The sequence below is a fragment of the Salmo salar genome, chromosome ssa01, assembly GCF_905237065.1.
Source record: "Salmo salar chromosome ssa01, Ssal_v3.1, whole genome shotgun sequence".
Lineage (NCBI taxonomy): Eukaryota > Metazoa > Chordata > Actinopteri > Salmoniformes > Salmonidae > Salmo > Salmo salar.
In genome coordinates, this window is record NC_059442.1 from 80,612,507 (window position 1) to 80,636,356 (window position 23,850).

Sequence of the window (23,850 nt, forward strand, 5' to 3'; positions counted from 1 at the left end):
AAGACCCATTTTCAATGCCCTGGCTGAGGGAAGGAGGTTCTCACCCAAGATTTGACGGTACATGGCCCCGTCCATCGTCCCTATGATGCGGTGAAGTTGTCCTGTCCCCTTAGCAGAAAAACACCCCCAAAGCATAATGTTTCCACCTCCATGTTTGACGGTGGGGATGGTGTTCTTGGGGGGTCATAGGCAGCATTCCTCCTCCTCCAAACACGGCAAGTTGAGTTGATGCCAAAGAGCTCCATTTTGGTCTCATCTGACCACAACACTTTCACTAGTTGTCCACTGAATCGTTCAGATGTTCATTGGCAAACTTCAGACGGGCATGTATATGTGCTTTATTGAGCAGGGGGACCTTACGGGCGCTGCAGGATTTCAGTCCTTCACGGCATAGTGTGTTACCAATTGTTTTCTTGGTGACTATGGTCCCAGCTTCCTTGAGATCATTGACCAAGATCCTCCCGTGTAGTTCTGGGCTGATTCCTCACCGTTCTCATGATCATTGCAACTCCACGAGGTGATATCTTGCATGGAGCCCCAGGCCGAGGGAGATTTACAGTTCTTTTGTGTTTCTTCCATTTGCGAATAATTGCACCAACTGTTGTCACCTTCTCACCAAGCTGCTTGGCGATGGTCTTGTAGCCCATTCCAGCCTTGTGTAGGTCTACAATCTTGTCACTGACATCCTTGGAGAGCTCTTTGGTCTTGGCCATGGTGGAGAGTTTGGAATCTGATTGATTGCTTCTGTGGACAGATGTCTTTTATACAGGTAACAAACTGAGATTAGGAGCACTCCCTTTAAGAGTGTGCTCCTAATCTCAGCTCGTTACCTGTATAAAAGACACCTGGAAGCCAGAAATATTTCTGATTGAGAGGGGGTCAAATACTTATTTCCCTCATTAAAATGCAACTCAATTTCTAACATTTTTGACATGTGTTTTTCTGGATGTTTTTGTTGTTATTCTGTCTTTCACTGTTCAAATAAACCTACCATTAAAATTATAGACTGATCATTTCTTTGTCAGTGGGCAAACGTACAAAATCAGCAGGGGATCAAATACTTTTTTCCCTCACTGTAACTGGGCTTAATGTTTCAAACAACAGGAAATTGTGGGAGCCAATGATTTACCACAGGTGCTGACTGAAACAACATATTGAGGAACAGGACTCTGGATTATAAGTGCCCAAATTTTATTAGAATAATATACTTATTTTAAATGTCCTATTTTTCTCCCTCCACTATTTACTGTCAATTAAATGTAGCACTATCAGGGTGTAAACAAAGGTATGGTAGGCCCACTGTTTCAGCCTCTTTTTTTTTACTGTTGTTTTTATTCAGTGTCTCATCGGAAATTAAACTTGCTGAGTCTGCAAGCCAGGCGGGTATTCCTGTATTTGTCGACTGCAACAGCTTTTGACATGTTAGCCTATGATCTGAGTGCATTTGGTTCTCTGAGAACCATTGTCACTTTTGTCTCAAGTGTATGTTTTTGCTATTTTCAACCTCCGCTTTCTTTCAATCAAGAAATACACTTTTGATGTTCTACTGATTAGACTATGTCATGAAATATTGGTTCTCTTATCAATCTTGGTTCAGGAAGTCTTTACTCTGTCTTCAAGCAACTATCACAGACTTTGATGCTCAAACTTGGCAGGTTGTTCCAAGCCAACATCTCTTGTTACCAATCTCGGTTCAAAGAGTTGATTGAAGACCGAGCAAACACTATCACAGGCTTTGCTATCACTGATACTTTTTAAAGAGATTTTGGCTTGGAACAACCTGCCAAGTTTATGTTGCCAAAGTTAAGCAAGTTGGTTGGAAATATCTTTTGATTTATTGTACGCAGTAGATTATATTTTCAACAAATCAAATGGTTGTACTTTGTTTAACAAAATTACTCAGAGGGATTGTATTCAGTGATGGATTCACCCATTGTTGTGCTTTTGAGTGTTTGGAAAATTGTTTTAAAGCATATTTCACGCTTGAAGTTTTAACCTCTCACTGTTTTTGCATTTGCATTCCTGGAGATCTACCAACAAACTTATAACTGTACTGGTCTCAGACTTGCAGTTGAAGTCAGACGTTTACATACACTTAGGTTGGAGTCATTAAAACTTGTTTTTCAACCACTCCACAAATTTCTTGTTAACAAACTATAGTTGTGGAAGGTTTCTACTTTGTGCATGACACAGGTAATTTTTCCAACAATTGTTTACAGACAGATTATTTCACTTAATTCACTGTATCACAATTCCAGTGGGTCAGAAGTTTACACACACTAAGTTGACTGTGCCTTTAAACAGCTTGGAAAATTCAAGAAAATGATGTCATGGCTTTAGAAGCTTCTGATAGGCTAATTGACATTTTTAGTCAATTGGAGGTGTACCTGTGGATGTATTTCAAGGCCTACCTTCAAACTCAGTGCCTCTTTGCATACTCTTTGTCATACCGCTCAGGAAGGAGACGCATTCTGTCTCCTAGAGATGAACATACTTTGGTGCGAAAAGTGCAAATCAATCCCAGAACAACAACAAAGGACCTTGTGAAGATGCTGGAGGAAACGGGTACAAAAGTATCTATATCCATAGTAAAACGAGTCCTATATCGACATATCCTGAAAGGCCGCTCAGCAAGGAAGAAGCCACTGCTCCAAAACCGCCATAAAAAAGCCAGACTATGGCTTGCAACTGCACATGGGGACAAAGATTGTACTTTTTGAAGAAATGTCCTCTGGTCTGATGATACAAAAATAGAACTGTTTGGCCATAATGACCATCGTTATGTTTGGAGAAAAAAGGGGGAGGCTTGCAAGCAGAAGAACACCATCCCAACCGTGAAGCACGAGGGTGGCAGCATCATGTTGGGGGGGGTGCTTTGCTGCAGGAGGGACTGGTGCACTTCACAAAATAGATGGCATCGTGACAAAGAAAATATTATGTGGATATATTGGAGCAACATCTCAAGAAATCAGTCAGGAAGTAAAGCTTGGTCTTCCAAATGGACAATGACCCCAAGCATACTTCCAAAGTTGTACAAAATGGCTAAAGGACCACAAAGTCAAGGTATTGGAGTGGCCATCACAAAGTCCTGACCTCATCCTATAGAAAATTTGTGGGCAGAGCTGAAAAAGCATATGCGAACAAAGAGGCCTACAAACCTGACTCAGTTACATCAGCTCTGTCGGGAGGAATGGGCCAAAATTCACCCAACTTATTGTGGGAAGCTTGTGGAAGGCTACCTGAAACGTTTGACCCAAGTTAAACAATGTAAAGGCAATGCTACCAACTACTAATTGAGTGTATGTAAACTTCTGACCCACTGGGAATGTGATGAAAGAAATAAAAGCTGAAATAAATCATTCTCTTAGCTATTATTCTGACATTTCACATTCTTAAAATAAAGTGGTGATCCTAACTGACCTAAAACATTTTTTTATTTTTTACTAATATTAAGTGTCTGGAATTGTGAAAAACTGAGTTTAAATGTATTTGGCTAAGGTGTATGTAAACTTCTGACTTCAACTGTAAGTGAAGTGTCTCCCTTGAAGCTCATAATGTTCTTGTACAGCAGGGCATTGTGGGCTTGTTAAGGCCAGGAACAGCGGTGTTATGATTCTCGCTGCTCCTTAACAAAAGCACATCCACCAGGGAACAGGCAGTCAGTCACATGTTAGAAGCCATCATTGTGAACATAAACAAAAGGCTGCATGTACCTCCCACATTGGTGAGAAAATAAGCTGTTGGATTTCTGTCAGGGAGATGTATGACCGTCCGCTGGCTCTAAGGTATAGGTTTATTCACAAGGCACCGGAGTGTGTGCATGAATAGTGGCAGGTAGGGTTGTACTGCATTTGTATAGACTTTAAAAAAAAATAATAATTATAGATACATGCTGCATTCCAGCTTTATAGGTAAAAAAAAAAAACTTTCATTGTTTGCTGCTTCCAATAAGTTGATGCAGATATCGAGTACTTTGCCATAGGGAAGAATTGTGAAATAGTCAGACCACGAAATCAGTCTGATGAATGTGCACTACTGCAGGTTGTTGAGAATCCACAGAGTCATGTCAATGTGCTTGCCAGATCCTTGCAATGTCTGGATCCCCTCAGCAATACCAGATAGGTGTTAGTTTATGCACTACATGGTATTGTTTTTATAAAACAGACAGTATCTGCTGAACTACTGTACTTGAATATAGTCATTTTTTTATTCATTTGAATATTGTCATCGGTATTTTACATGTGACCCAGAATACTGTATTAAATAATTGAAAAGGTGAATGCCTTTTGTGCAGGTTTTTCATTTAAGGATTTGACATGCTTATCTGAGCCACATGCGAGTCCACATGTAATTTAACGTTACAGTACCGGCCACTGGTTGCAGTGGAAATACGATAAATATACAACAGTAAGTTACTGTATTTTTACTGCTGAATTTCCTGTAATTTTAAGATGCACTACCAAAACCTGATTGCAGTGAAAATACAGTAAATGTACAACAAGTAACTGTATTTTAAGTTTACGGTGTTATTGCCGTAAAAGGACAGTATGCTGCTGTATTTTGATTACTTGGGACTCAACCTCACATGGAATTTAAACTCCCAGCATCTTGTTTGCCAGCAACCTGACTTTCCAAAGAGCACTATTTTCATTTCATCCAACAAATTTAAACACCTGCAGTTTGCTAAACGGTATTGGCACTTGGATGAGAACCGGTGCTATGGTCAGATGACCTGAAAAGAGCTCTTTAGCAACACACACCAGTGGTGGGTTTGGTATCAAAATAAGGATGCCTAAGCAGAAAATAACCCCATACATACTGTAAAGGAATCTTTGATGATATGGGGCTATTTTGCTTCCGCTGGTCCTGGGGGACCTTGTCAAGATCAACACATCATAAACTTGACCAAGTACCAGGATGTTTTAGCCAAAAACCTGGTTGCCTCTGCCAGGAAGCTGAAACTTGGTCACAAATGGAACTTCCAGCAAGACAACAACCCCAACCACACATCAAAATATGAATTAACCATAAAATCTAAATTTTGCAATGGTCGTCTTGAATTAAACCCCATTGAAACTCTGTGGAAAAGATTCTGTATGGAAAAATGGTCCAAGATCCCTCCCAATGTCATCTCCAATCTCATAAAACATTTCAGAAAAAGGCTCAGTGCCGTTATCCTCGGAAGGTGAGGTATTAAAAACAGAGGAGACATTGATTTTAACTAGTCTTTTAGAAACATTTTTAAATAACTTGTTAAACATATCTTTCTCTGAGAAATTGTATTAGTACAACAGAACCTAATAAAAAAAAAATTGGCATACAATATAGCTCAGTTTTTGTATTTTATACAGTCTTTTTTGCTCATCTTTATCAAGGGTGCCAATAATTTTGGACTTGACTGTTTGTAGATGAGTTTGCCTAGCAACCACAGCTCCCTCCATTTGGACTGGTATCAAGCGATCAAAAAGCCTTGTAATTTCCTGTGTAGGCATACCGTATCAGTCACAGTTCAGAACACAGTGCCGCCTCATAGCTGCTTGGTGTCTCTTTTAATTACAAATCCACCTGTGACATCAGAACAGTCAGTCACGATCTCAGAGCCAATTCTTTTTGCAATAAAAACCTCTGTCAGAGCTGTGCACAATAGGTTTCCTTGAACTACTCCCAAAGCCAGAAATCTCTGCATTGGTGTTTGAAGAGAAAATCAAATTGGCCCTGAAGCGGGGAAAGCTGTCCAATCAGCTGCCTGTGGCACACCTGGGGAGACAGGCATTCATAGACCTAGAGTCACTGATTAGTTGTCACAGGTATAGGATGTAATGCACACCAGAGAATGTGTACTTTTGTAATAAACCAGCATTACATACTGGTTCATTAGTGCTGGAGGGGTTAATTCTCCCATTATCGTTACCTCACATTCACTTTTCAACCAACGTCTGTGAACAGTGAAGTAAGCTGAAGAGGGCAGTTTGAGTTTCTGCGTTTGCATTCATGTGTTATAAGTGATTTTAATTGTCTTTACTTTTAAAGAGGGAGCCCTTCTCAATGCTGTAATTACTTTGATACTTAGAGTAAAATATGGATTGCTAATGCTTAGCAAACTAATCAGCTAATTGAAATGGCAATGGACTGCCAATTAACTTAATCGTAGGGCTGTGACAATACCAGAATCGCAAAAATTTTTCAAAGGCAAAAATGAAAACACAAACCGTTGTAGGCATGATTACCAACAATGACGACACTGCCTACAAGGTGGAGGTGAGGGCCTGGCTGACTGGTGCAAGGAAAATAACCTCTCCTTCAACAAAACAAAGGAGCTGTTCATGGATTTAAGGAGACAGCAGAGATAGCATGCCCCCATTCACATCTACTGGGCTGCAGTAGTGTGTGAAAAGCTTCAAGTTCTTCAGGGTGCACATCACTGACAACCTGAAATGGTCCATCCATACAGACAGTGTGGTGAAGAAGGGACAGAAAAACCTCTTCAACCTCATTCTGAAGACCCCTGCTTGACCCCTAACACCCTCACAAACGTCTACAGATACACCATTTGAGAGTATCCTATGTATTTATATTCCGGACTCTGACATTGCTCATTCTGATATTTCTTACATTGGATTCGGAAAGTATTCAGACCCCTTGACTTTTTCCACATTTTGTTACTTTACAGCCTTATTCTAAAATTGATTACATTTGTTTTCCCCCTCATCAATCTACACACAATACCCCTCAACTAATCGGTGCCCCCGCACATTGACTCTGTACCAGTACCAGTACCTTTATATAGTCTCACTATTGTTATTTTACTGCTGCTCTTTAATTAGTTGTTACTTTTATTTCTTATCTGTATTTTTTTTAACTGCATTGACTAATAACATTTGATTAGATAATGACAAAGCGTAAACAAGTTTAGACATTTTTGCAACAAAAAAAGAACCAATTTGCATAAGTATTCAGACCCTTTTCTCAGTACTTTGTTGAAGCACCTTTGGCAGCAATCACAGCATCGAGTCTTCTTGGGTATGACGCTACAAGCTTGGCACACCTCTATTTGGAGAGTTTCTCCCATTTATTCTCTGCAGAACCTCTCAATCTCTGTCCGGTGGGTTGGGGAGAGTTGCTGCACAGCTATTTTTAGGTCTCTCCAGAGATGTCGGGTTCAAGTCCGGGCTCTGGCTGGGCCACTCAAGGACATTCAGAGACTTGTCCCGAAGCCACTCCTGCATTGTCTTAGCTATGTACTTAGGGTTGTTGTCCTGTTAGAAGGTTAACCTTCGCCACTGTCTGAGGCCCTGAGCAGGTTTTCATCAAGGATCTCTGTACTTTGCTCCGTAATTTTTTTCCCCCTCGATCATGACTTGTCTCCCAGTCCCTGCCGCTGAAAAACATCCCCACAGCATGATGCTGCCACCACCATGCTTCACCGTAGGGATGGTGTCAGGTTTCCTCCAGGCGTGACACTTGGCATTCAGGCCAAAGAGTTAAATCTTGGTTTCATCAGACCAGAGAATCTTGTTTTCTCATGGTCTGAGAGTCCTTTAGGTGCCTTTTGGCAAACTCCAAGCGGGTAGTCATGTGCCTTATTACTGAGGAGTGGCTTCCGTCTGGCCACTATCATAAAGGCCTAATTGTTGGAGTGCTGCAGAGATGGTTGTCCTTCTGGAAGGTTCTCCCATCTCCACGGAACTCTGGAGCTCTGTCAGTGACCATCGGGTTCTTGGTCACCTCCCTGTTCTTGGGAACCTTCAATAATGCCGACATTTTCTGGTACCATTCCCCAGATCTGTGCTTCGACACAATCCTGTCTTAGAGCTCTACGGACAATTCCTTTGGCTTAGTTTTTTTCTCTGACATGCACTGTCAACTGTGGACCTTATATAGACAGATGTGTGCCTTTCCAAATCATGTCCAATCAATTGCATTTACCAAAGGTGAAACATCTCAAGGATGATCAATGGAAACAGGATCCACCTGAGCTCAATTTTGAGTGACATAGCAAAGGGTCTGAATACTTATGTAAATAAGGTATTTCTGTTTTATTTTTAATACATTTGCAAATATGTAAAAAAAAAAAAAAAAAAAAATGTTTTTGCTTTGTCATTATGGGAAAGGGTATTGTTTTGTAGATTGAGGATTTTTTTATTTAATACATTTTAGAATAAGGCTGTAATGTAACAAAGTATGGAAAATGTCAAGGGGTCTGAATACTTTCCATTGCACTGTCATTCTTTTTTTGATTTGTAAGTGTTGTGGTGTTTTGTATTGTTAGGTATACTGCACTGTTGGAGCTAGAAAAATAAGCATTTCGCTGCAGCTGCGATTAACATCTGCAAATGTGTACGCGACCAATAACATTTGATTTGAATCTAGCAGTGTATCTAGCACAGATGTTATTTACATTTCAATGTTGATGAATTACCCTCAGCAGGGAACCATCCCACAAGGTACAAGCCTACTGAATCAATGTTGTTTACATGTCATTTCAACAACAAAAACTTAAATGTGATGCTGAATGAATGTGAAAAAGTGATTTTTAGATTTGCAAAAAATCATCAACATAAAGGGTTTTGGGGAAATTGTAACACCACCCCCCCCCGACTTTAAACCTAAATCCAATGTTTCAAATGGTTGTTGATTTCACATTTGAAATCATGTTAGTTGACAACTCAATCTATGTAAATCAAAAATAGACATTGAACTGATGTCTTTGCCCAGTGGGATTAAAGTTTGTGATCATAATGAATTCGATTTCTGTGGTCCTTCATTAACTATTTACAGAAAATATTAATTCATCTATAAGCATTAAATTAACATGAAACCATTTACATAGATAAAGCTCTGTTTTCTGATTTGACATTGCATTTTATAGGTAACCACTCAGTATAGGTAACCACTTAGTATACTATAGGTAACCACTCTTAGCCCCTATACTTAATTCTCATCTCCATGTCTGTCTCTATTTCTGGTAGCTGATTGGGGGGTTCATCCTAGCCATCGGTATCTATGCGGAGGTGGAGCGGCAGCGCTACAAAACCCTGGAGGGGGTGTTCCTGGCCCCCTCGATCATCCTGATCGTCCTGGGGGTGATGATGTTCATTGTCTCCTTCATTGGCGTGTTGGCCTCCCTCAGGGACAACCTGATGCTCCTCAAAGTGGTGAGTACTAGGCCTACACAATTAAATACAACACTGTGATATAGGCTTGAGGTTCACCACTCACCAGACCTGGGTCAAATACATATCTCAAATATTTTTATGTATTTAATATGCACTTGATTTACCTTGGGCTTTATCGTTTTGGGACTAAATCATTGGTACAATTGTACCACTAAATTCAAGGACATGGACCGTGTACAGTCCTTGAAACATATTTCTCTATTATAATTTCAGGTCTTCAGTGCTAGGTGCATGAGACAATGTAGCTCTCATGTCAGTATGCAAAATATGAACGCTAAACCATAAATGTTACCTGAAATATTTAGCATAGCATCAGTTGGTTGGGTTTCAGGTTGATTTGTCTGCAAGGTCCAACAGGGTAATTAAGACACAATTACTAATGAAAGTCCACTAGCTACATAATTATCATTGATTTATTAATTTGGCACAGTTTAGCCACCCGCATTGACAACATTTTGAAATATGTAATCAGACTTTAGCAGGCCCTCATCCATCTTAGATATGACACATTGCTCTGATTAATTCATGACTGGAATAATATTAATCATATTTTGAGATGTTTGCGTCTACTTTTTAGTAGATGTATTGGTGCTTGTATTGGCTTGAGTTTGATTCCTTCTGAACGAATTACAGATTTTTGTCTTCTAAAAGCAAGGTATTTTTTTTGCCTAAACAAATTCTGCTATTTATTTCACTGGGGAAATACGTTTTGTAATGCTACTGTGCAGAAACTACAATACAGGCATTTTTAAATGGCTCCTGATATTCAAAGACATTAGGCATGCAATTGGCAACATCTTAGAACAGTGCCCCTTCAATTTCATCATGCAATGATCAATACGTTTGTTTTTCGTGTATGAGGGCACCACAAGTGTCCCCTATTCATTATAAAAAATGTTTTGCCTTAGCTGAACTGCTATCAAAATGTCAAAGAGCAGCAGCATTTAAGATGCTACAGCAAACATGTGGTTTTGTGGTTCACAAGATATGATCAAAGGAAAGCTAACCAGACAGATCCATTTACCTCTCTTGGGTAGGGGGCAGTATTTTGATGTCCGGATGAAAAGCGTGCCCAAAGTAAACTGCCTGTTACTCAGGCCCAGAAGCTAAGATGTGCATATAATTGGTAGATTTGGATAGAAAACACTCTAACGTTTCTAAAACTGTTAAAACTATGTCTGTGAGTATAACAGAACTGATATGGCAGGCGACACCTCGAGGACAAACCATCCCCCCCAAAAAACATCAGCCTACCACTATTTTCAATGGCTATCACTTTTATTATAAGGCCAAGTCCTCCCAGATTGCAGTTCCTAGGGCTTTCACTAGATGTCACCAGTCTTTAGAAAGAGTTTCAGGCTGGTTTTTGGGAAAAATGAGCCAGAAATTGTAGTTTTTCTAGGTGGCTCCCATTTTGGCTGTAGTGTTTCCAAGCGTGTGGAAAAGAGCGCGTTCTTTGGTATTTTTCTCCAGTAAAGACCATAACGATTCTCTGTCTTAAATTGTATTGTTTATTTACATGTTAGGGTACCTAAGGTTTGAGTATAAATGTTGTTTGACTTGTTTGGAAAAGTTTATTAGTGACGTTTGGGATTCATTTTGTATGCATTTTGATGGAGGGAAACTGGGTGGATTATTGACTGAAGCGCGCCAGCTAAACTGAGTTTTAATGGATATAAAGAAGGACATTATAGAACAAAAGGACCATTTGTGATGAAACTGGGACCTTTTGGAGTGCCAACAGAAGAAGATCATCAAAGGTAAGACATTTTTATATCGCTATTTCTGACTTTCGTGTCGCACCTGCCTGGTTGAAATATGTTTTTCATGTGTTTGTATGCGGGGCGCTGTCCTCAGATAATCGCATGGTTTGCTTTTGCTGTAAAGCCTTTTTGAAATATGACACAGCGGCTAGATTAACTTGAAGTTAAGCTTTATTTTGATGTATTACACTTGTGATTTTATGAAAGTTACATTTTTATAATACTGTAGTTTGAATTTCGCGCTCTGTAATTTCACCGGATGTTGACCAGGTGGGACGCTACCGTCCCACCTGCCCATAAGAAGTTTTAAACTGTTTTTATAAATAAAAATATTCTGTGTATTAACCTTGTAAATGTGATTTTGTTTTTCAGTTTCTCTACACCCTGACAGTCTGTCTCATTCTGGAGCTCCTCGGTGGCATCCTGGCTCTGATCTTCAGGCATCAGGTACCGTAAACCCATTACTTAGCCATTATTAAACTCATAATCATTGAGAGAAAGCCAATCTTTATATACACAAAAGGGACTCATGCCACCTCTTATTGGATACATTTACCTTGGCTTGTGCAAGTAGAAAGCTAACAAGTTTATGAAACGGTGTACGTTACAATAAGTCAACATAGTGGGACTAAATCAATTGTGTTATCAGGCAAGGATATTAACTGTTCTTTTCACCGTTCTCGGGGTATTTCAGATTGGCCCTTGTGGTTTCCATATACGAATTTTCCAATGTATTGTCTGACATTCCATTCCCGTTATGTTTTGAAATTTGTGAAAAGATTTTTGGCCGGATAAAATTGACAAACTTGCAAAGAGGGAAAGATGAAGGAGGACTATCCGTACCAAACTTTAAATTATATTTACAGTGTTAGCAGTTGTTATTCTTTAATAACACAGACCCCAAAGCAAATCAGGGGGAGGAAAATAGGTTTATTTAAAGAGGATAAATCATAGATGTTATGCTGAGGGGTAGATGGTCGTTCCTTCCCTGTCCTCAGTGATTCTCTCCTCCAGTGAACAAAGGGACAGGATATAGTTTATAACCTAGCCCTAGCCTGTGGTTGGCCAGTTAGAAGTCCTTGCAATAAAACTGGGCCAATGGCCAAATAACAAGTATCTTATTTCAGGCTCACTGTATAGACAAATTCCTCCCATGTCTCTGACCCATTGCTCATTAATCCCCTATTACAGAAAAACACTTTCCATTGATTGTTAGTACTTTATTGACTTCTCGTCCTCTGTCTCTCATACTCTGTCTCTGTGTTGTGTATTTATCTTCAAAATATTCTTATACTCCCCCTAGACCATTTTATATATATATATATATATATATATATTTAAAATGTATTTTTAGAAAAATTGAAAACGTGAAAAAATAGACAGTATAAAAAACATTAACAGTAAGCATAAAATCATTCACATTAAACACCATGCATTTCTATAAAACACAAAGGGCATATTGTACTTGCTGTTACAATAATACATAGATTTCAAACAAAGAAAATAAGTATTAACATGTGTAATGATGATGTCCCTTACGATTCCTACCACATCCTGTATTAGGAGGAAACTCACAAAAAATGTTTTGTCTACAAGACAATAATATTAATTCGTCCTATTGGCAAGGTAATCATTCACCAAGTCATTTAAAAGTGACCAGCTCTTCCACACTGGTATCAGTCCCACATAGATAATTTTGTCAGAACATCATTTATAATAGTTATGTTCAGACAGTCTGCCGGTAATGAGGAATTCTTCTTCCGTTGCACTTCACCGGTGATCTTCTATCGTTTCAGGTACAGTCCATGGTTCAAGGGATATTGCTGCAGCTTCAGACGATAGATTCTCATAACCTGTAAACGAAGGAAACAAAAAGTGAAAGTAACATGTCCTGGTTTCAGGAGAAATGTACATTTCACATAGATTTCCCTAAGTAAGCATGTCTTATATATATATATATATATATATATATATATATATATATATATATATATATATGAGTGGCCATTTTTCAACATTTTCCTGAAAAAAAAAAAACAAACAAAAAAATGATAATAATAAAAAAATATATATATTTTATTTTTTTTTTTATTTTTTTTTCCAGGAAAATGTTGGACATTTCACCTAGATATCCTTAATATAATGACTGCGGTGTACAACACAGAAGCTTATCAGGTTCTGATCGTCTGATCTTTTTTTTTACCATCACCCACTGTCCTTGTACTACGTCATGTCCCCCCTCGGGACTTATTCCCCACGCCTCTTTTACTTGTCTTTCTGCTTCCCCTACTGCATTAGAGAGTTGTATGCAATAGTTAAGCATTGTGTCACTCATGAAGTAAACATCTGCTTTTCTCAAATCTAACGTGCCTGGTAGGGACATGGGTTGACCTGTGACGACCTCAAACAGACTCAACCCTGTGGTTTTATTATGTGTTGCTCGTATACTACATAATACCGTAGGCAATGCATCTTTGAAATTCTCTTTCCAAACTCGATTTGTGCATTCTACCTGCCTACACGATTGAGAATGATAAGGGCATTGTAGTTGCCAGTCTATGTTCAGAAGTTGAGCTATCTCCTGACACACTTTTCCTGTGAAATGAGTGCCTTGGTTGGAATCTAATTGTTCTGGAAATCCCCATCTGGGATTGATTTCTCGAATCAGAATTTTAACTCTATTGTGCAGTTCCTTTCTTAGTAGGGTAGGCTTCAACACATCGTGAGAAACGATCAACAATGACCAGCACATCTTTGTGTCCTTTACATTTGGGCATTGTGATGTAATCAAGCTGTAGATGTCTGAAGGGTCCTGGTGGAGCAGGTGCTTGTCGTGTCTGTACTTTCACTCGTCCCTTGGTGTTGTTTTCCATACAAATATTGCAATTCGCCATAACAGCCTCAGCCTCTTTCTGCACACCATGATTCCACCATTTGCCCACAAAACGATAAACTATCTTGTCCACACCAATGTGTCTCAAAGAGTGGATCTGTGTCACCAAGTAGGGTAAGAGTGCATTTGGCGCTATACATCCCAGGTTGTATTTCCACACACCTTCTTGATTGAGTTTGCATCCTGCAGCCATCCTTTCCCACACTTCATCTTTTGGTGCACTGCCTTGCATATCTCTAATGTATTGCAATGTATCCAAGGTGTATCTCCTAATCAGTTTAGGAGACAGAGGTGTTCTCTTGGCAGCCGCTTTGGCAGCTCTGTCAGATGAATCTTAATAAACCCATCAAAGAGCTGATCCAAAACCAACTCACAGCAGTCGTTCAAGTAATGTGGTATCTGGAGGAAGCATCAGAGTAGCTGGATTACATGTTGTGCCACATTGTATGATGCCGTTAGGAGCCTCCACTACTTTAGTAGCGGCCATAGCTTCTTTGCTAGCACCAGCATTGTCTTTGGGGACCCTGCTTCTCCTGGCCATTCCTCATAAGAACACGTTTTCTTTTCTGACATTCTCGTTGCCAGTGGCTCTCCATCCATCAGCCACATTTTGTTCTTCACCACCCACAGCTCTATAAACCTTTTTCTTCAAGAACACCATGTTCACGGTTGTTCAAAACAAAAGCTTTTAGCTGTAACCCATCATAAGGATGTAGATTGTGGAGTTTCTTATAACGCTTCAAATGGTCCCATGTTTTCATACCCACTTCTCATGAATGTTTCAACATTTTTGACCATTCATCCAACTGTTTTGGAGATGCTGATTTGTGTGTGATTACTGTCACTAGAGGTTTATCTTTAATACCTTTTACAGCCTGTGTTCTGGATGGACTAAAACATCGTTCGTCACTGCTGTCAGTATCTGTTCACTCAAAGCTAAGCAGTGCTGATTAGATGCTTGAAACCTGATCTGCCTTGTGCAATTCAGAGTGGGGGTAGATTGAGGGAACAAAGGATCCACTTGTTGGAGCCATGTCTGTTTTTACGACCCTTGCCTGTAATTGTTGAATTTCTTCTTCCAAGGTTTTGATCTGTTCACCAAGAGCTTTCAAACTTTCTTTATCTCCAATGTGCTGTCATGATTCTCCAGAAAGAATTTCTCATCCCGTTTCCTTACTTCGGCTAATACAGTTAACCTCTCTAGGCTAGGCGGGACGAATTCGTCCCACCTACGTAACAGCCACTGCTATCCTGTGGTGCGATTTTCAAAACCTTAAAAATCCTATTACTTCAATTTCTCAAACATATGACTATTTTACAGCCATTTAACCTCTATGGGACCGGCGGGACGAATTCGTCCCACCTACGTAACAGCCACTGCCAGCCTGTGGCGCGATTTTCAAAATCTTCAAAATCCTATTACTTCAATTTCTCAAACATATGACTATTTTACAGCCATTTAAAGATAAGACTCTCGTTAATCTAACCACACTGTCCGATTTCAAAAAGGCTTTACAACGAAAGCAAAACATTAGATTATGTCAGCAGAGTACCAAGCCAGAAATAATCAGACACCCATTTTTCAAGCCAGCATATAATGTCACCAAAACCCAGAAGACAGCTAAATGCAGCACTCACCTTTGATGATCTTCATCAGATGACAACCCTAGGACATTATGTTATACAATACATGCATGTTTTGTTCAATCAAGTTCATATTTATATCAAAAACCAGCTTTTTACATTAGCATGTGACGTTCAGAACTAGCATACCCCCCGCAAACTTCCGGGGAATTCGCTAACATTTTACTAAATTACTCACGATAAACGTTCACAAAAAGCATAACAATTATTTTAAGAATTATAGATACAGACCTGCTCTATGCACTCGATATGTCCGATTTTAAAATAGCTTTTTGGTGAAAGCACATTTTGCAATATTCTAAGTACATAGCCCAGGCATCACGGGCTCGCTTATTTAGACACCCGGCAAGTTTAGCACTCACCATAATCATATTTACTATTATAAAAGTTTCATTACCTTTTGTTGTCTTCGTCAGAATACACACCCAGGACTGCTACTTCAATAACAAATGTTGGTTTGGTCCAAAATAATCCATCGTTATATCCGAATAGCGGCGTTTTGTTCGATGCGTTCCAGACACTATCCGAAATAGTAAAGAAGTGTCACGCGCATGGCGCAATTCGTGACAATAAAATTCTAAGTATTCCATTACCGTACTTCGAAGCATGTCAACCGCTGTTTAAAATCAATTTTTATGACATTTTTCTCGTAGAAAAGCGATAATATTCCGACAGGGAATCTCCTTTTCGGCAAACAGAGGAAAAAAATCCCAAAGGCGGGGGCGGTCGGGGTCACGCGCATAAGCCAGTGTCTCTTGATCGGCCACTTGAGAAAGGCGATAATGTGTTTCAGCCTGGGGCTGGAATGACGACATTCTGTTTTTTCCCGGGCTCTGAGCGCCTATGGACGACGTGGGAAGTGTCACGTTAGAGCAGAGATCCTTAGTAAATGATAGAGATGGAAAAGAAGTTCAACAAATGGTCAGACAGGCCACTTCCTGTAAAGGAATCTCTCAGGTTTTGACCTGCCATTTGAGTTCTGTTATACTCACAGACACCATTCAAACAGTTTTAGAAAATTTAGGGTGTTTTCTATCCATATGTAATAAGTATATGCATATTCTAGTTACTGGGTAGGAGTGGTAACCAGATTAAATCGGGTATGTTTTTTATCCAGCCGTGTCAATGCTGCCCCCTAGCCCTAACAGGTTAAAGACCATCATGTCTTTGTCAACGAATTAGACATTCTCTGTATTTTCCCCCAAGATTTTTGTATATCTGACATATTCCATATTTTTCATTAATGACAGAATATTTTTATCTTGCCTACAGCTCTACTTTGAAATGGTTCTTCATTTCACTAGACAGTGAATTTAAAATCTCTTTCATGCTCACATCAGGAGGAGCTGTGCTGCCCTTTTTCAGAGTGGTTTTCTCACTTAACAATGGCATTATATTAACTTCAAAAGTTTTTTTAATATATATCTCTATGTTTATATATTTATTTGACTGCAAAATATAACCCCTTCTAGAACACATTGTTTCTGTAGGGCTTAGCTACCCATAAACTTATGTTCACTTCAAAAAGCTTGTTGAATGCTTACAGTGGTTCCTCCTTTAACCTCTTACATCTAGACGTTCCGCTAGCGGAACACCTGCTCCAATATCCAATGATAGGCGTGGCGCGAATTACAAATTCCTCAAAAATACAAAAACATCCATTTTTCAAACATATGACTATTTTACAGCATTTTAAAGAAAAGACTCTCCTTTATCTAACCACACTGTCCGATTTCAAAAAGGCTTTACAGCGAAAGCACAACATTAGATTATGTCACCAGAGTACCCAGCCAGAAATAATCAGACACCCATTTTTCAAGCTAGCATATAATGTCACAAAAAACAAAACCACAGCTAAATGCAGCACTAACCTTTAATGATCTTCATCAGATGACAACCCTAGGACATTATGTTATACAATACATGCATGTTTTGTTCAATCAAGTTCATATTTATATCAAAAACCAGCTTTTTACATTAGCATGTGACGTTCAGAACTAGCATTCCCACCGAACACTTCCGGTGAATTTACTAAATTACTCACGATAAATGTTCACAAAAAAACATAATTATTTTAAGAATTATAGATACAGAACTCCTTTGTGCAATCGAGGTGTCCGATTTTAAAATGGCTTTTCGGTGAAAGCACATTTTGCAATATTCTGAGTACATAGCCCGGCATCACGGGCTAGCTATTTAGACACCCAGCAAGTTTAGCCTTCACCAAAGTCAGATTTACTATTAGAAAAGTTTGATTACCTTTGGTGTTCTTCGTCAGAATGCACTCCCAGGACTGCTACTTCAATAACAAATGTTGGTTTGGTTCAAAATAATCCATAGTTATATCCAAATAGCGGCGTTTTGTTCGTGCGTTCAAGACACTATCCGAAGTGTAAATAAGGGTCACGCGCATGACGCATTTCGTGACAAAACATTTCTAAATATTCCATTACCGTACTTCGAAGCATGTCAACCGCTGTTTAAAATCAATTTTTATGCAATTTTTCTCGTAAAAAAGCGATAATATTCCATCATAACGAGTTAAGCAAAAAATGTACAATTGAGAGACATATGTTGGTTAATGTAGAGACAAATGATTGCATATGTTTTTGTTATAAAGTTAATTTACGAAAATTGCTATTTAGCAAGTTGGCTGACTAGCTAACATCAGCCAGCTAGCTAGCTAGTGTTATGACATGAGTATGAAATTGTAATTTGTGTTTAATGTTATTTAGGGACTCCTGGGAAACCAGGCTGTCGTCTTGTGAAACAGTGGATGTAAAGAATCTAACTAGCTAAAGCATTTACTGCAAATTGAATGTACAATTCTGTAAGCTTGCCTTGCTTATATTTGCCATGCAATGCAGCTGAAGTAACATAGTTAGCTAACTATTTATTTGCTTATTGTGTGGTGGAGGATAAATATAACTGTATGCCTATGGATGTGTAGCTAGCTACAGTATGTAGCCGATCTGTGTATGAACCCTAAAACATTTGGTGTGAATATTAGTTCAGAACCTATGAACCTCAGCTATCATAGTTGTTGTATTGACTTCAAGTCTGAATGGCATTAATGAAGCCTATGGATTGAGTAGAATATAATAACTTTGTGCAAGTCCTATATACATGTACTGTAGTTATTACCACGCATGAGATCCCCACATTGTAGCCTGTACATTGAATATATTCACTGCACTGATCATGTGCTCTTCCTTGGCAAATAAAGGTGTCTCGCAGAGATTCATACCTGAACCGCATTCTTTTTCAGTCATATCCAATACCAGGTGTATCAAACTCCATGGTGTGTGTGTGTATTACAATTATACTCTTCAACAGTGTTTACCTCACATTGTAACTATGCAATAGACTAGAAACATGATTTAAGTAAAGGCTGATTTGTAATTCATATATACAGAAAAACAGTACACTACACTTCCTATGCATATTTTAAGTCCCTTCATCTGCATTAATCTGAGGACACAGGATAGGTGTAGTATTCCAATGAGATACTTAATTTAAACCAGCGGAGAATGTGAAACGCTTTATTGAAAGTTCATTATCCAGGTGTTATAAATGCATATTACATGCATTATAAATACAAGTTCAATCTGTACTTCAATGCACATATGGTGTGCATTATTAAAAAAAGAGGAGGTGGGGAGAGAGGTATAGAAGAAGGAGGTAAAAGAGAGGAGCAGGGAAGACGGCATATAATTTAATGAATTACAGTGCTACCCTAATATTCTCTCATTAAAATTACATAGTGTCTCTAGCGGTGTCTCCTAACCAGCCTTGGGCTCCCAGTCGGCCCGACGGTTATCTTAAGAGCAGGTTAGGTGGCAATGACGGGACTGGGTTCCTCTCTCACATCAAAACATACCTGCAGACGAGAGACCGAGAGAGAGCATGATTAAGCTTTGTTTTTTTTTTTTTTTTATTCGAACACGGTCAGTCATCATAATCATCAGGAGGTGAAATGCAAAACTGACCTTGGATCATTGACTCTGGGACTACTACATCTCTATCTGTATTTCAATGTAAAGCATCTCTTCAATAATACTTCCTGTTGACCTGACCAAGTGACCCCTCATCTATGATCATGCTGTGCCCTCTGTGTCAGCCAGTTCAGATACGGGACGGGTTCAAGAACACAGCTGATATAACCTAGAGGATTTAGGGGGGAGGGATAAAGTGAAGGAGAGAGAGACTGTTATTGAGAAAATAAGGTAGTTAAAAAGAGACGGGGTGGGGGGTCTCACCTGGTGTCCACACTAAGTGGCTACAGAGTACTTTATGCTGAAAAACAGACACATGAGGAGAAACAATAGAAGATAATATCATTATTAGACTTTTACATTACCAGATCAGAAATGAATAGATAAATGCCACTTGAAGCTTGATGATGACTTGATCATTTGAATCAGTTGTGTAGTGCTAAGGCAACAGCTGGGGAGGTGTCAGGTTCGCCTCTGTACTTAAAGGGTGATTATTCCAACTCTCTGAAATGCTGCAGATCTGCCCGCAGACAAGGTAGGAACACGTATCCCACATAGAATAGGTGGATAGAATTCGACAGGTCAAGGTAGTTTTCTTCCTCCAAACTGTGCAGCAAGTTGTAGTAGTGACATGTCACAGCACTCCAAACATCTCGCCATAAGCAGTCCACTCTAACAGAGAGAAAGAAAAGGTTTTGGGGTGGAACCTGATCTCTGTGGTCTTACTCAATGAATAGTGAACACTGAGGTGGGTCCGAGGTTATAGAAATGCAAGTTGTGAGTGGTCACTGACTCTACGTGACGCAGACACCTATCTGAGTGTACCTGAAACGTTTAAATATAGAGGGCTATGTGTCTCACCACTTGGTTATTGCAAGGCTAACCCCCAGGGAAATCATGACTTGGCAGTAATAGGGGCTTGATAGTCCAGTGAAAATGGTTGAGTGTTTGGGGTGTAAATCTGAAAATTAGCAGCTGACATCTTAAGGGTTTTTAAATGAATGCATATGAGACAGCTTCCATGTACAACAAGACAGGAAGAGAGAAAAAGAACACAGAACAGTTTCATTACCTCTGGTTATGGACACTTTTTCCAGCAATAAAGCTTCCACAGCCTGTTCCTCGGACAGTGAACATAGATCTGGCAATATCTACATTTTCGATCCCTTGGTCAGCTCGCACTCTGAAAGTAAATAGCTTATTTTTTGAAGATATGAACGGTCATATCGCAGTCATTGTTTTCAATCTAAAGCGGCAGTTGTCATTTTCATGATACGTTAATACAGCACAGAAAGCTTAACCTCTATGGGCTAGGTGGGACGCTTGCGTCCCACCTACTCAACAGCCAGTGTAATCCCGTGGCGCGATATTCAAATACCTCAAATGCAAAAACTTCAATTTTTCAAACATATTTTACGCCATTTTAAAGACAAGACTCTCGTTAATCTAACCACACTGTCCGATTTCAAAAAGGCTTTACAACGAAAGCAAAACATTAGATTATGTCAGCAGAGTACCCAGCCAGAAATAATCAGACACCCATTTTTCAAGCTAGCATATAATGTCACATAAACCCAAACCACAGCTAAATGCAGCACTAACCTTTGATCATCTTCATCAGATGACAACCCTAGGACATTATGTTAGACAATACATGCATGTTTTGTTCAATCAAGTTCATATTTATATAAAAAACCAGCTTTTTACATTAGCATGTGACTAGCATTCCCACCGAACACTGCCGGGGAATTTACTAAATTACTCACGATAAACGTTCACAAAAAACATAACAATTATTTTAAGAATTATAGATACAGAACTCATCTATGCACTCGCTATGTCCGATATTAAATTAGCTTTTCGGTGAAAGCACATTTTGCAATATTCTCAGTAGATAGCCCGGCATCACAGGGCTAGCTATTTAGACACCCAGCAAGTTTAGCACTCACCAAAGTCAGATTTACTATAAGAAAAATGTTATTACCTTTGCTGTTCTTCATCAGAATGCACTCCCAGGACTTCTACTTCAATAACAAATGTTGGTTTGGTCCCAAATAATCCATTGTTATATCCAAATAGCGGCGTTTTGTTCGTGCGTTCAAGACACTATCCGAAAGGGTAAATAAGGGTGACGAGCACGGTGCATTTCGTGAAAAAAAAAATCTAAATATTCCATTACCGTACTTCGAAGCATGTCAACCGCTGTTTAAAATCAATTTTTATGCCATTTTTCTCGTAAAAAAGCGATAATATTCCGACCGGGAAAGCGTATATATGTACAAAGAGAGAGAAAATAAAAACATCTCGTGCCCTCGTGCACGAGCCTGAGTCTCAGAGTACTCTGACCGGCCACTATCCAAACACGATAATGTGTTTCAGCCTGGGGCTGCCTCGATATCATTCAGCTTTTTCCCGGGCTCTGAGAGCCTATGGGAGCCGTAGGAAGTGTCACGTTACAGCAAAGATCCTCAGTCTTCAATAAACAGAGACAAGAAGAACAAGATCTTGTCAGAGAGGGCACTTCCTGTAAGGAATCTTCTCAGGTTTTTGCCTGCCATATGAGTTCTGTTATACTCACAGACACCATTCAAACAGTTTTAGAAACTTGAGGGTGTTTTCTATCCAAAGACAGTAATTATATGCATATTCTAGTTACTGGGCAGGAGTAGTAAACAGATTAAATCGGGTACGTTTTTTTATCCGGCCGTGTCAATACTGCCCCCTAGCCCTAACAGGTTAATAGTCCGGAAATTACGGTACTCAATTAGCAACTCACTTCTATGCAACAAGAAGGTTTCACAAAAAGAAAGGACTCTAACCTTTTGTAATAGAGGACTTGAACCCCTATAATTGAGAACAAAGCTGTAACGGAGGACTCAAACCCCTAACCGAGCAAACAAAGGAAGTCTGTAATAGAACAAAGGACTTGAACCCTTATACGTCACAGATATGTATCAATCAGTGCATGCACTAATTTTAACTTGAGTTGTTTCTTTTTTAAATTATATTGGTCTAGACTCACCCAGCAATTATGCCATCAATCAGGAAATTAAGTTGACTCCCAAAGTGTGGGTTGCGCTCAGCCTTCTCTCTTTCCTCTGGATCAACACACAGTTGATACATTTTTCTTGTTGTTTAGACCAATTCATCTGGGTCACAGCACCAAATGTTAGCAGTTTGTTATTCTTTAATAACACAGACCCCAAAGCACATCAGGGGGAGGAAAATAGGTTTTGTTCGAAGAGGATAAATCACAGAGGTTATGCTGAAAGGTAGATGGTCATTCCTTCCCTGTCCTCAGTGATTCTCTCCTCCAATGAACAAAGGGGACAGGATGTAGTTTATAACCCAGCCCTAGCCTATGGTTTACCAATTTAGAATTCCTTGCAATAAAACTGGGCCAATGGCCAAATAACAAGTATCCTATTTCAGGCTCACTGTATAGACAAATTCCTCCCATGTCTCTGACCCATTGCTCATTAATCCGGCAGGTAGCCTAGTGGTTAGAATGTTGGACTAGTAACCGAAAGGTTTCAAGATCAAATCCCCGAGCTGACAAGGTAAAAAATCTGTCGTTCTGCCCCTGAACAAGTCAGTTAACCCACTGTTCCTAGGCCATCATTGAAAATAAGAATTTGTTCTTAACTGACTTGCCTAGTTAAATAAGGGTAAAATAAAATAAAAAAATCCCCTATTACAGAAAAACCACTATTTCCAATGATTGTTAGTACTCTATTGACTTCTCGTACTCTGTCTCTGTGTTGTGTATTTATCTTATACCAGGCACTAGCGTTTCATTCCATCCAAATTGGTTTAGACATGATTATTCCGCCCCCCGGCTGAGCATTCAGAAAGTATTCAGCCCTCTTCCCCTTTTCCACATTTTGTTATGTTACAGCTTTATTCTAAAATGGATTAAATTGTTTTTTTTCTCGCCCATCTACACACAATACCCCATAATGACAAAGTGAACACGTTTTTAGACATTTTTGCAAATGTATTGAAAATGCAGAAATGTCTCATTTACACAAGTATTTACACCCCTCAGTCAATACATGTTAGAATTACCTTTGGCAGCGATTTAATCTGATTATTACTCCTGCCCAGAAACTAGAATATGCATATAATTATTAGCTTTGGATAGAAAAAACTCCAAAGTTTCTAAAACTGTTTGAATGGTGTCTGTGAGTATAACAGAACTCATTTGGCAGGCCAAAACCTGAGAAGATTCCATGCAGGAAGTGCCCTGTCTGACAATTTCTTGCCCTTCTTGATTATCTCTATCCAATACAGGGGATCTCTGCTGTTACGTGACACTTCCTACGGCTCCCATGGGCTCTCAGAAGGCGGCAAAAAGCTGAATCATGGCTTTGCAGGCT

General features: G+C 39.3%; 1 protein-coding gene across 1 annotated transcript in view; it reads left to right on the top strand.

The window, feature by feature from the left end:
- LOC106612421 (tetraspanin-15-like) overlaps positions 1 to 23,850 on the top strand; it is a 45,818-nt gene that overhangs the window by 7,478 nt on the left and 14,490 nt on the right. Inside the window, exons 2-3 of the mRNA XM_014213536.2 lie at positions 8,970 to 9,155; positions 11,312 to 11,386. Coding sequence (XP_014069011.1) covers positions 8,970 to 9,155; positions 11,312 to 11,386 — 261 coding nt within the window. The remainder of the gene's footprint in view (positions 1 to 8,969; positions 9,156 to 11,311; positions 11,387 to 23,850) is intronic.